This window comes from Lagenorhynchus albirostris, chromosome 19, assembly GCF_949774975.1.
Source record: "Lagenorhynchus albirostris chromosome 19, mLagAlb1.1, whole genome shotgun sequence".
In the NCBI taxonomy this organism is placed as follows: Eukaryota; Metazoa; Chordata; class Mammalia; order Artiodactyla; family Delphinidae; genus Lagenorhynchus; species Lagenorhynchus albirostris.
The window spans coordinates 19,020,548-19,033,794 of NC_083113.1; the positions used below are offsets into that span (position 1 = coordinate 19,020,548).

The following is a 13,247-nucleotide window of genomic DNA, read 5'->3' on the forward strand; positions in this document are numbered from 1 at the left end:
GGATGCATCGGAAAGTAATAAATAGCCTCAAAATTAATCGAGGTACATTCTACCTGTCAAAGGCGAATATGACATACTTTTCATAAAGTGTAGGCAGTGTTCCTAGAAATCTCATTAAGGAAAACCCAAAATTTTCATATAAAAAGTGCACAAGGTTGTCGTGTGTGTAAAAATCTCTTAGTTTGGGTGCATTTTTTTTTTAACGAAAATAATTCACACTACTCAAATACATTAAAAGAGTAAAAAGGCAGACAAACAAAATATACACACAAACAACAAAAGGAATGATTTCTAATGAGATTTGGAATGAGGACAAGGAGAGGTTACGGGGGCTTCCCTGGTGGCGCAGTGGCCGAGAGTCCGCCTGCCGATGCAGGGGACACGGGCCCGCGCCCCGGTCCGGGAAGATCCCACATGCCGCGGAGCGGCTGGGCCCGTGAGCCATGGCCGCCGAGCCTGCGCGTCCGGAGCCCGTGCTCCGCAACGGGAGAGGCCACAACAGTGAGAGGCCCCTGTACCGCAAAAACAAAAACAAAAAAGAAGAGGTTACAGGAGAGAGTCTCCCATATCACCAGAGTCGATGGAACTGGCTTTCACAACATAAGTGATGCCCAAATGGAATGAGTCTGTAAATATGAAAGCTACAAGATGGGCAAACACGGACCTGAACAACTGTTAGAGTTTCTTAATTCAGGAACATAGCTTCAATGCTTTATAACTTAGGAAGCAACCCGTAAAAAACAGTCAATTGATTTGATTTCTTAGAAATTAGGGAAAAAAAATTTGAAAAAATTACTCGCTACAGTTAGCAACAGAGGAGCAATATTAAAAAATCAAAATACAACATGGGGAATATAGGAGCCAAGGTCCCAAAGTACCGAAAGATAGACTTCTTCACGTTAGAATTAAAAGATATACAGTTAAAGGAAAAATCAACCAGGCTCTGCACAGCAGGTTAAATATGCAACCACTTCAAACGGAAATGATCTAGTCCTTATGTGTAGTTCTGGGAATGTGCTCTAACATCCAGTTCTCTATAGACAAAATAGCAAAAGCACATCATTTCATTAGCAAAGGCCCCTTTGTTTTAGACTTAAATTCACCTCTGACCCACTGAAGTTTATATTAATTATCAAACTACTATTTTAATAACATTTTAAGCTTGCAATATATTTTTTCATGCCTATCCCAGATCACTGGTTCAGAGGTACATATGCTTTAAACTAGCCAAATTTACAAGTCTGCGCGGCATCCTCACTCAGAAAGCATTCAGACGCGATGGTTTCATAGTGTTATGATTGTTCCATCTTCTTCTAAGAGTTTTTGATCTGGAGCACGCGTTTCAAATTCTGTATTTGTGCCACTTGCTAAGGGTGCTAAGCTCACTTCATTAGAAGGAATAAAACCGTTCTGTCCAGATTCAAAACTGAGTTCTATTTGTGTTAATGATTCCAGGCTCTCGGTGTTACGAAGAGCCTTAGGGCTCTGCTGTGGCACACCATTGTCTTCAATAATAATGTCATCTTCATCGCTGTCTTCATCCTCTGGCTCAAAGCTCGGTTCGATCTGCTGTGGATAGCCAGGAAGGCTGTTGTCGGTAGACTAGCCAGAGCTGCCGGAAGTCCGACTCTTCCTAATGATCTTATTCCTCTGGTTTGCTGGTCTCACTGTGATGGTGAGGTCGTGGCTGTTTGCAATCATGTCAGCTACTTGATCTAGACTCTTCCCGGAAACTTCTGTGCCATTAACTTCTAAAACTTCATCATTAACGGCTAACAGTCCTGTGCTTTGAGCCAGACCTCCTGGCACAAGTCTGGATATAAAGATCCTTGGGACCTTCTCTAAGCCGTGGGGTGTCACCCTGACACTGGAGCCGTCCCGGATGTAGAATCCTAGGTGTTTCTCAGTGCCATATTTGTAAAGACGGACCCTACGATGTGTTTCTGGGAGAATATCCACGTCTATAACAGAAGACACAGGTCTGAAGTCCTGGGGCATACTAATGACTATGTGTGGCTTTTTTCTCTGTTTGTCAGGACGAAACAATTTGGTTAAAACATTCTTCTTCGTTATTAGTGTGCCTGTACCAAAGGCACTGTAGTCTGCTTCTTCCTTTTTTTTTGTATAAAAATGCTAAGCAGTGGGTTGGCCGCTGAAACAGCTTTGTGATAATTAGCATCGTTATTTCTAGGCAGTACATCTCCATGGATGTCTGCATAGCTTACTAAAATGTCAACATTGGGTATCTTATGAACATGTCGCAGTAATCCATAAAACTCCTTAAACTTTCCAGGTTTTGATATTTCCAGTGAAAACCGACGAAATTCAGCTCCAAACTTGCTCTTCACCGCCACGGTGGGGGCCAGGCAGCCGCTGCCCGCTCCTTGCCGGTGTCTGCGGTTCATCCTGGCCTGGCCCGCAACGGCCTCCTCCAGCCGGGCCGCCCCTCGGAGCGCGGAGAGCGAGTGCCCGGCCGGCGGGCTCGGGACTCGGCTGCGGCCCAGGCGCCTCCTCACAGGCACCTGCAGAGGGGCGACTGCGGCTCGGGTCTCCGTGTAGAGCTCTGCTTGGCTGGCTCCTCACGCGGTGGGACCGAGGGTGAGACTGGCTGTGCGCCGGGCGGGAACGCGGCTCCCTCCCTTCGGGCCTCGGCGACGGCCGCCTGGACACTTAATTTTTAAGAGGGTGAATTAATCTTGTATAATTGGTTAAGTATCAATCCAAATAATAAAAATACTTATTTAGTGCTCCTTCTAAAATAGGGTTCCGGAAACATTTTCTGTAAACATTTACTTAGTATCAATTTTAGGCTTTGGGGGCCATGGAGTCTCTCTTCGCAGCTACTCAGCTCTGCTACTGTAGCATGAAAGCGGCTGCAGAGCAGGTGTGACGAATGGGCGTGGCTATGTTCCCATAATGCTGTTGACCAAATAGACCCCTGGCCTGTGCGCTGTAGTTTGCCCCACCCATGTTCTCTAAAAGGGCCAGTGCACTGCTAGCAGTTAGGGAGTGCGTTTGGGCAGAAAGGTGAGAGAAAGAGAAGTTGCTTTGGCATTGTTGCTTTTTATAAGTATAAATGTCTGCTAGCTGGGAGAAGAATATTTAGAAGCGTCCCAGAATAAATATTAACACCTAAGATTCTCACCAGAAGACAACACACAATACTGAAGCTGGCCAAGGACTAGCTGAGAAAAGCCATGATGGAGACCACCCAGCGTTGAGTGCCACAAACACAGACTGTTAGCAGTCGAAAACAGACCAAGCAACAGTCCTCGTGTGGGGGCCAATGAGTGATGAAGCTGGACTGACTGATGGCTTTAAGTAAGGGAGGCTTTCTCGTGATTGTAATGGGGCAAAATTATGAGACTCCAACCCCTGCACTAAGCCCTTCCCTACCGAAATGGGCTTCAATTAGGAAGAAAAATTCTTATCTTTATCTAAAAAGCTCCAATTTATCCTCCAAAGTCTTTAAACAAAGAAAAAACTATGGCATTTTTGGCATCTCTGTTTTTTTTTTTTTTTTTTTTTGCGCTGTGCGGGCCTCTCACTGGGAAGCCCAGTGAGAAGGCAGGGAAGCCCATCTCTGCCTTTTTTATTCCCCTTTTTATCTTTTCAAATATTTGGCAGTTATAGAACAATGTTATCAAGTTAGGAATCGAACTAACTTGAGGTGCTTTTGTCCCTTGTTCTCTGCATGGTATGTGTGTCTTGTGTTTTCTCGCTAGACCGTGAGCTCCTCGAGGGCAGGCACTTGGTGCTGGTACCAAGTTTAAGGCTGCCGGTACTATGAGACTTTGCTTAAAAGCTATTAACATTTGATTTTAGCCACAGCGACAGCATTAGAACTAAGAAATATAGAGGTGAATGTATGTGTGTGTTACAGTTTACACAAATTTTGTTTCAGGAGGAAATGAGAACGTTTAAGATGAGAGTCCAAGAAGTGGTGAAAGAAAATGAAGAACTGCACCAAGAGCTGAATAAGAATAGTCTTGTCACCAGTGAGGAATGGCAAGTGGTGTTGTGTTTCTGGTATTTTGCTAATTAAGAAAAAGAAAAGATAATAGGAATAAACTTTATTAAATTGTCAAATATATATGTATTTTAACTAAAACATTTTAATGGAGAGTTTCTAAGAAACTAATAAGGTGTAGTGAAAACTAGTAAATTATTCTAAACTTGTATTTTAAAGGCTACTTTAAAACTTCTAAATAGGTTTATATATATATATATTTGCTGTCTCCATTTTTTTTTTTTTTTTTTTTGCGCTACGCGGGCCTCTCACTGCTGCGGCCTCTCCCATTGCGGAGCACAGGCTCTGGACGTGCAGGCCCACCGGCCATGGCTCACGGGCCCAGCCGCTCCGCAGGGTGTGGGGTATTCCCGGACCGGGGCACGAACCCGTGTCCCCTGCATCGGCAGGCGGACTCTCAACCACTGCGCCACCAGGGAAGCCCTGCTGTCTCCATTTTTATCTTCTGAGGTTGTATTTTTCTAGGGCACTTTTCCCATCCCGAACCTGTTGAGTCGCATCGTTTCTTAGACCCCTCTGATGGCTCCCAGGGCTTTAGGACAGACAGTCCAGGATGAGGCCCTGCACTCCCAGCTCCCGCTTGCCCCGCCCCTTCCGCTCCCAGACAGCTGAACGCTGCCTCACTTCCAGCCTATTGTTGATGCTCTTCCCTCCCCCCGGAACACCCCTTCCTTCCCTCCTGTACCTCCATTAGGGCCCTGCTCAAATGGTGCTAGTCAGTAGCTCTCCCTGAAGGCAGAGTGAATTGTTCCTTTGTCTCAGTTTCTGACTTGGCCCTAAACACACGCCCTGTCCTTGTACCTGCCATGCTGGGCCTACCTATGTGTGTTCACACCTGTCTCCCTCTTCTCCTTTGGGAGCATCTCAAGGGCACCCTGTTCATCTAGCACGGCAGCAACAGATGCCTGTTCAGTGCACTTGAGAAAGTAAATGTCTTCAAAAGTCTAAAGGCAATACCCAAGCAGGACCAAGAAAGCAAAAGCTATTCAGGTATATCTTTTTTGCCTTGGGTAGGCATGTTATAGTTAATATTTTTTTAATGTCTTAACATCACTGAAAAAAATTAAATATTTCCCATATGTGATATATAGAAATTTGGAATTGAGTCAACAGCATTCTTACTGATTTTACTTTACTGATTTTATGGCCACTGATGTGTCAGTTGGGACTGGTTGGGCAGCTACTGGATCCTGTTGTACTGTGGCTTCCCCTGTTGAAATTTGATTTTCTTCTGTCAGGGTTCCTTGTGTGTCTCCCCTCAAACCCTCCTTGAATAGTGCCCTAGAAAGCAGGTCAGCTGGGCTGCTTCCAGGCTTCCTCTCCCAAACCCTCAGATTCTTTCTCTAACCTTGTGTATAGCTGTAAGTCAAACCTGTTTACTTCTCGTTACGGTAAAAACAAATAAAGAAAGAAAGAAAAGAAAGGCAGACCCCACTTTGAACTCCACATGCCCACTGTCTTCCCCAGTCCTGTTTCTAAGACTTCAAAATATGCATCCTGCTCTAGCCTGGTGACCTGTGGCACAGGGTTGGGCTGCAGAAAGCTGTCAGTTCTGCACAGGGCCTGTTGAGGCCCTGCGGCTGGCCTCCCCCTACTCTGAATTCACTGTCCTCCAGCTGGGGCAGGACCGGGGCCTCACACCCTGTAGGCAGATCTCCTGCCACCCCGAAGCCCGTCCCAGTCGTGCCCTCACCTGCCCGGCCGCTGCTGCCTGTGCCTGCGCAGGCGTGAGCTGCACTGCGTCCCGATCTGACCCCCGGGCACGCCGACTTCACACGTCAGCAGAGTCTTTCTCCTTAGTTTCAGATAATTTCTCGATGAACTTCTGGGCTGCAGCTAAACTCTACATTTCTTTCCCTAACTGCCTCTGACCAGCTGGGTAACCTCATGCTTAATGGACCTCCGTTTCTTTACCTATAAAATGGGAAGGAGAATTAAACTGAATTTGAGGTTTTGACCTTTTTTTTTTAGGAATGGGAGATCCCTTTCATTTAAAAAAGAAAGAAAAGGAGGAAGGGAGGGAGGGAGGAAGTCTGATAAGAAAGTCCAGAGTGGAGCTGCTCTGTTTGAGGCAGGCATGAGGAGGCTGGAACGGCCCGCCTAGGGGAGCTCCCCTGCGGGACAGCGTGGGGCCTTCTCGCCCCACAGGCCGGGCAGCTGGTAGGGACGCCTCCAGGTGCCAAGGAGCTAGTGCACAGCCTCTGTTGAGGGAGGTAATCACTAGAGCTGGACTCCTTTCATTTTTTCTCCCTCCTTCCTGCACCTCACTTTTTTGAGTCTAAAGTGGAAAATTGCGATAATTTACTGGTTTACCATGTACCTCGGGTGGTAAACATTTAACTAGATGATTTCTAAGATCCCTTTAGCTCATTCTCACTGGATTTTGCGATCATGAGGTTGCGCTGAGCTGGGATTTACTTTGCACCAACTGTCAGGATACGGTTTGCGCAGGTGAAATTCAACCTGGGGGGTTCAAGCGGGGCGTTTTGTACATGGGAGTTTCTATTCTCTTCTTTCTACTTTTGTATATGTTTGAAATTTTACATTTTAACAAGTTACTAAAGCAGTTCGTAATTCACACTTCCTTTCTGTCCTTTCCCTCAATTTAATGGAAATGGCAAGACTTACTATGTTAATAACATGTTTAGCATTAAAATATGTCATTACCTACAACACATTTGATGCTTTCTTTTAGACTCAGGAGTGTCTCTGTAATCATTCTGCACCTGAATGTCAGTATTTAATTTTGTAAATCAATTGTAGGCGTCAGCTTCAGACTCAAGCAGAACTGGTTTTAGAGGAAAACAAGTTGTTGATAGAGCAGTTGGAGATTCAGCAAACAAAAGCCAAGGACACGCACCAGGAGCGTCTCCAGGAAGGTGAGCGGTCCTTCCCGCGAGTGGTGGTGATGCTGTGACGTCGCCATTGTGTCATTTTACACTGGTACCACCCCCAACCCCACTTGAAGACACTGGAAGTCATGTTTTTTAGAACATGTTTTTTACTGAAGGGCAGCTGTTTATGTTATAGCATATCCAGCCATCACCCGTGATGCACTGACTGCTTTCTCTTAGACTCTACGGTGTCGAGTTACTCTTTTTTGTAAATCAATTGTGGATGACAGCTTTAGAGTGAGCAGAACTGAGTTTTGGGGAAAACAGTGTGCCACGTAACTGGGAAAAATCGTGTGAGATGAATATTTGAAACAACACGAGGACACGTTCCCCAAAATTTGTTGAATGAGTAAATAAGTAGGAACCATTGACTCTCTAAACAGTTTCTCTGTGCTCTCGCCCTTCCTTCAGCGCTGCAGGCGCTGCCGTAGCTTAAATCTCCGTCAGATCCTTTCTGTGAGCGCCTCCTCTCCCCACGTGTCCCGCCCCCCCCCCCCCCGCCCTGCCGCCCCATCCCAGGAGCCTCACAGCGTATGACAGTGGACTTTGTAGTGGCCAGACTGAGTCATTTATTCCACTTCGATTAAAACCAAAACTTATGAGCACAAAAGAGAGTGGTATTTTTTTTTCTTTGGCTTTACTGATTTTTCTTTTCTGGTGAAGAACAATGTTAGGACAGGAGGCCAAGATACAAGCTGTCTTCTGTGAGCCAGCATGAGTCCTTTCTGTTTCCCCTCCTGCACCTGTTATTCAGCGGCTTCCCTTTCCACACCACGGAAGAGTCCGCTACCAGCCCCTGCTGTAGCTGAAGCTGCGGGGCTGGTGCTTGGCTTGTGTCTGCTGGCCAGGCCAGGTCCGCAGTGAGAGCAGCTCTCAATCCAGCAGGAGTTTCCTCCCCATAGACTGAGCAGGCACAGGAGTAGCTGCCTTTGTCCTGGCATTGCTTGGGGTGGAGGGGAGACAAAGCCTCAAAGATCAGAGACGACAGGGAAATTAATTTCATAATTACTGAGCTGACTCTCAAACACAGCAGATCTAAACAGGTAGGATGATTATTTTGGCCTGTGTGATTCAGTCAGCTGCCCATGTTATTTTCCCATTTCCCAGAAACAGCTATTCATTTCGTTCAACTAAATGTTTTCCCAGAACAGAAGGATTTAGAGTTCTACTCTGTAATACTTCTGAGTGCTAGTTTCAGCAGATGCCCAGGAAGTATCTTAATATGACATACTTCCATGTCACTTAGGATGAAAATATTTATGATTTACTTTAGATGTAGGACACTAAACATAAAAAGTTAATGAAGAAAGGGAAGAAAAACAAATTCTGCCCTTAGTTGGGCCATACTTGATGTCCTTAAAATCTTGAAAATCTTGCAGTTTTAGGGACGACATCATGATGTACGCTTGTACATCTGTGTGTGACTTAAGGCTTCAGTCTTTAGAAAGTCAGTTCCTTGAAGACTGGAATCATGTCTTGTTAAATATTATATATTTAACAATAATATCAGTATATTGATCCCCAGTAAGAAAGTGTATATTGAGTGACTACTTAATATAGGGACAGTAATTGCTAAGTACAAAGGCTTTGGTATTAATTTCTAAATCGCCAGCACATTTTTTTTAAGATCATCTTTTTTTTGTTTTTCTTTTTTTGCGGTACGCGGGCCTCTCACTGCTGTGGCCTCTCCCGTTGCGGAGCACAGGCTCCGGACGCGCAGGCTCAGCGGCCATGGCTCACGGGCCCAGCCGCTCCGCGGCATGTGGGATCTTCCCGGACCGGGGCACGAACCCGTGTCCCCTGCATCGGCAGGCGGACTCTCAACCACTGCGCCACCAGGGAAGCCCAAAGATCATCTTTTATAAGCTCTCACTAGTATTAGTAATCAGTAATCATGCTTTATTAGCTCTTCTGTACCAAGTCTTTATCCATCTATTTTGTTTCAGTTTCTAAACTGACTAAACAGCTAATGCTTCTGGAGGCTAAAACACAGAGCCAAGAAAAGGAGCTAACTAAAAGTAAGGAGCAATTGGAAATTTTGCGGACGGAATGCCAGGAGCTAAAACTACAGTTGGACAGCAAAGTTGCAATAGAAGTGCACACTTCAATTGTAAATGAATTAAAAAGGTAAGGACTCAATGTCTTTTCAAGCATTAATGTGTCACCATGCATGTTGTTATAGGCAGGTAGAGAGAGGGTGCTCCCACTTTTTTTGAGTCATTTTGCTACACCAGCACAGGAGTCCAAGACTAAGAATGGTAAATATTTTATTAAAGTAGAACAAGGCCGTCCTTGAGGGCTGTGGTCTACAGTTTGTGTGTAGGTATATGATTTTTTCCCCTACTGTTCCAGCCTCTCTTGTTTTTAGAGGTGAAATGAAAGGATAGAACCATAAAATGAAATACAGTGCAGCCATTAAACATGATGTCACAGAAGAATATTTTTGACATTGGAAAATAGCCACAATATATTTGTAAGTGAAGAGATTAGGTTACAAAACAGTATGTACAGAATGATTGCAATTTTATTTAAAAAGAAAAAAGCGGGGCTTCCCTGGAGGCGCAGTGGTTGAGAGTCCGCCTGCCGATGCAGGGGACACAGGTTCGAGCCCCGGTCCGGGAAGATCCCACATGCTGCGGAGCGGCTGGGCCCGTGAGCCATGGCCGCCGAGCCTGCGCATCCGGAGCCTGCGTGTACGGAGCCTGTGCTTTGCAACGGGAGAGGCCACAATAGTGAAAGGCCCGCGTACCGCAAAAAAAAAAAAAGAAAAAAGGGGTGTATGTGTGTGTGTGTGTGTGTGTGTGTGTATTAATCTGACCAACCATCCCAGTTTGCCTGGGACTGAGCGGTTTCCCAGGATGCGGGACTTCTCGTGTTAACGAAGATGACTGGGACGAGTTCATCACTCTTGTGTGTGTATGTCTGTCTGTGTCTGTATAATTACATATATGTATATAAAATTACTTATATTCCATACGTACATAGAGAAAGGATTGGAAGAATGGAAAAATAGTAATAGAAATTATCTTTGGCAGGTGAAATTATGGGTGTATCAGCAGTCAGTGTTCTCCAAAGAAACAGCCAATAGGATATGTATAGGATATGTATGTATATATCTGGAGAAAACCAGAGAGATTTATTTTAAGTAGCGGCTCGTGCAGTTGTGAGGGCTGGCAAATCCAGGCTCCATAGGGCAGCCCAGCTGGCTGGGTACTCAGGCTGGAACCTGAGACTATGTTATAGTGTTGAGGCAGAATTCTTTCTTCTTTGGGAAACCTCAGTTTTTGCTCATAAGGTCTTCAACTAATGGGACGAGGCCTGCCCACGTTATCAAGGATAATCTCCCTTAAAGTCAACTGACTGAGATGTTAGTCACGTATCCAAAATACCTTCACAGAAACATCTAACGAGTATTTGACCAAACAACTGGGCACCATAGACTAGCCAAGTTGATGTATAAAGTTAACTATCATAACGAGTAATGTAATGTAAATTTTCTTTGTGTTTTCTCTGCTTTCCGAGTGTTCTGTTATGAATGCATATGACTTTTGTAATAGAGAAGAAATAATTTTTTAAATGGTGGGGCTTTCAGCTCAAGGTAGTTGATGTGGGGGGAATAAATGAGTTAGTGCATACAAAGTGCTTAGCTTGGTGTATCAGTAAATGCGGATGATAAGAAGTACAGGAACCCAGTGTTTTGACTATACTATTGCATGCTGTCTGGGCCAGGTCTGTACTTTACTTTTCTGTTCCAGTAGAGGAAGGAAATTTTTTTGAAGTCGTATTCATCTTTATGATTTTATTTTCCTCAAATACCCACTCCTGTGGCTCATTTTTTTTTTTTATGGATGCATCATAACCACATATCCTAATAGCCCCGTAGAGGTGAGTATAAAAGGTATAAAAAATTTCTGAAGGAAGCCACTAATTGGTAATGGGAGTGAAGGCAATGGGAGATGTGGTCATGGAAGAAACAAACAGGTCACCAAATCTCTTTTAAGTGGAAGCTGGGTCAGGAGTGTAGTGGCTCAGAAGGCACTGGACTGGGAGGTGTTTCCTGCTAGTCTCAGCCTGTCAGTAGTGCCTGACAGCACTCACCTGGGCCATCCTACTTCTGTCGAGCTACCCCCTCCCACCCCAGCCCCACCCAAGTGTTGTTTTGGCTGGGCCAGCCCTTACAGTTCTTGTTCTGATTGTAAGATGCGCCCCAGCAGCACCATCAGGAAACGCTGAAGAAACAAGTTTCATTCCTCACAGGTCCTGGAGGGTTCACGGTACACCTGGGGCCACACAACAAGGTAGAGGGTAGAGAGAGAGACAGCACAGACCTGAGATTCTGCCCTTTTTGGGGTCAAGGGTGAAGTGCCTAGGGTTTCACGGGTTCACTCTTTACTGGCGAAAGCAGGAATTTGGGTGCAGGAAGGGGGCCACTGAAGCGGTCAGTACCTAGGGCACCCAGAGCTTTCTAAAAGGGGAACCTTACGGGTAAGATGGCCTGGCTCTTTGTCTAGTTGTGTGGCCGGCAGTATGTTTATTCGAGAAGCATGTTTTTGAAATGGAAGCCTCAGATCCAAAGCTTAATGTTAGGCACTTACACCACAGTCAGAAAAGCCGGTTGTCAGGTCCTTATGCTCCAGGAGGGAAAGCCCTGGTGCCAGCTTTTTGCTGAGAGGCTTTGGACTCCGAGTTGACAGGTGGGGTAAGGAATAGAGGAATGAGGAGGGTGGAGGTGGGGGAGTGTTGAGCCTGTTGGCGCTCTTGGAGAGGAAATCTGTAACGTGGGAAGAGGGGCATGGATTCATCAGAGACGGAGTATGTGAATTCGGGGAAGTGTGTATAGGCGGTAGGTACCAAGACCTGGTAGAAAAATAGGCAAAATAAGGAGAAGGAAACCCAGAGTGTTTCAGTCTGGGCTACTCCACACAGGGGCCAAGGACATCTTGGAGCCAAGGACACCTTGGAATTAGGCTAAAGGTGACAGAAGGGCCTCTGGGGCTTCAGTGCACTTGCCCTCTGGTTGCCTCAGTGAGGGGGAGCCCTTCCCATGCTGCTGTCATAATAGAGGTAACGCCACATACAAAAGAGGAATTATTAACTAGCAGCAGAGCGGCTGTTGAACTAGCTCCTACAGTGGGGGTGAGTCTGAGTTAGGAAAGGGTTGTACCTCAGGCAAAGGTGAGGTCATGAAGAAAAGATTTTTATTGATGTAGAAAAAGGTTGGGTTGAACCTCTGCTCAGTGAGCTTCTCGGTATGGTGCACATGTGTCGTTCTCCTATCCTGTTGAAGGCAGTGCAGATAATCAACCCAGAGTGGCTTATCCACTTCGTCTTGCTTGTTCTGCTTATTGACAACCATGCCTGGAAGGAACTGTGATGCAGGAAACGGCAGAAGCTTATTTTCCTAGTGAACTGTCCAGTTGGCTTAGACTTCGACTGGTGGTTACAACTTGAAGCTTAGATTGCTGTTTCCTTTTACTATTGCCTAGAAAGCTCGAGCTTACCCGGCTTGGGTGATGGGAGAGAAACCGGGTGTCAACCTACGTCACTTAAGAAATTTAGCAAACTCTTTTGGGGAGAGCTAAGGGTTTCCGGTGACTAGTGGTATCTGCGAAAGGCAAGCCTTCCTTATCCTGGTTTTGGGGGTTCCTGTATCCTAAAGTGAAGCCAACTATTCACATAACTCACCTACACAGATGGAGTCCTGGTCATCAGTCAGCGATGTGTCTGCTCAGGGAGGCACCAGGACAGAACAGTCCCCTGCTACAGTGCACACCAAATACCCAGTCTTCATCCTAAAGTAAGAATAGATGGCTAGATGTGACCAACAGCAAGGAGCATTGGGTGTAGGGGGGAAATTGCAATGGAGGGGACTTAGATGAGCAGAGAAACTCACTTCAAGGGAAACTGAGATTACACAGGGGATTGAGGAGAGCTTTTTGGCCGTGCCAGGCGGCTAAGCTCCCCAACCAGGGATTGAACCCAGGTCCTTGGCAGTGAAAGCCCAGAATCCTAACCCACTAGGCCATCTGGGCCCTCCCAAGGAGAGTTTAAAAGAATAAAATGCCATGGCAAAAAAAGTGTAATCACTAAATAAGAAAAATTAAAAACGATTACCAGAATTTTCAAAAAACATCAGTTGAAGGGCTGAAAGAGAAATTTGTGGATTCACCTAGAACATCAGGAAACAAACAGTTGGGAATGGAGAGAAAAGATAACAGATGGAAGACCCACCCAAGAGGTGCAGCCTCAGATCGTCAGGAATCACAGAGAGATTAAAGAAAATGGAAAGGGAGGCATTAATAGTTGAAGGGCATTTCCAGATC

General features: G+C 45.6%; 1 protein-coding gene and 1 pseudogene across 4 annotated transcripts in view; one reads left to right on the forward strand and one right to left on the reverse strand.

The window, feature by feature from the left end:
* The window catches only part of CEP89 (centrosomal protein 89), a 79,601-nt gene that overhangs the window by 42,265 nt on the left and 24,089 nt on the right, over positions 1-13,247 (forward strand). For all 4 annotated transcript variants that reach the window (XM_060129959.1, XM_060129961.1, XM_060129960.1 and 1 more), the window contains exons 12-14: positions 3,905-4,008; positions 6,794-6,909; positions 8,871-9,051. In XM_060129959.1, coding sequence (XP_059985942.1) covers positions 3,905-4,008; positions 6,794-6,909; positions 8,871-9,051 — 401 coding nt within the window. The remainder of the gene's footprint in view (positions 1-3,904; positions 4,009-6,793; positions 6,910-8,870; positions 9,052-13,247) is intronic.
* Positions 1,285-2,405, reverse strand: LOC132509984 (partitioning defective 6 homolog beta-like; annotated as a pseudogene).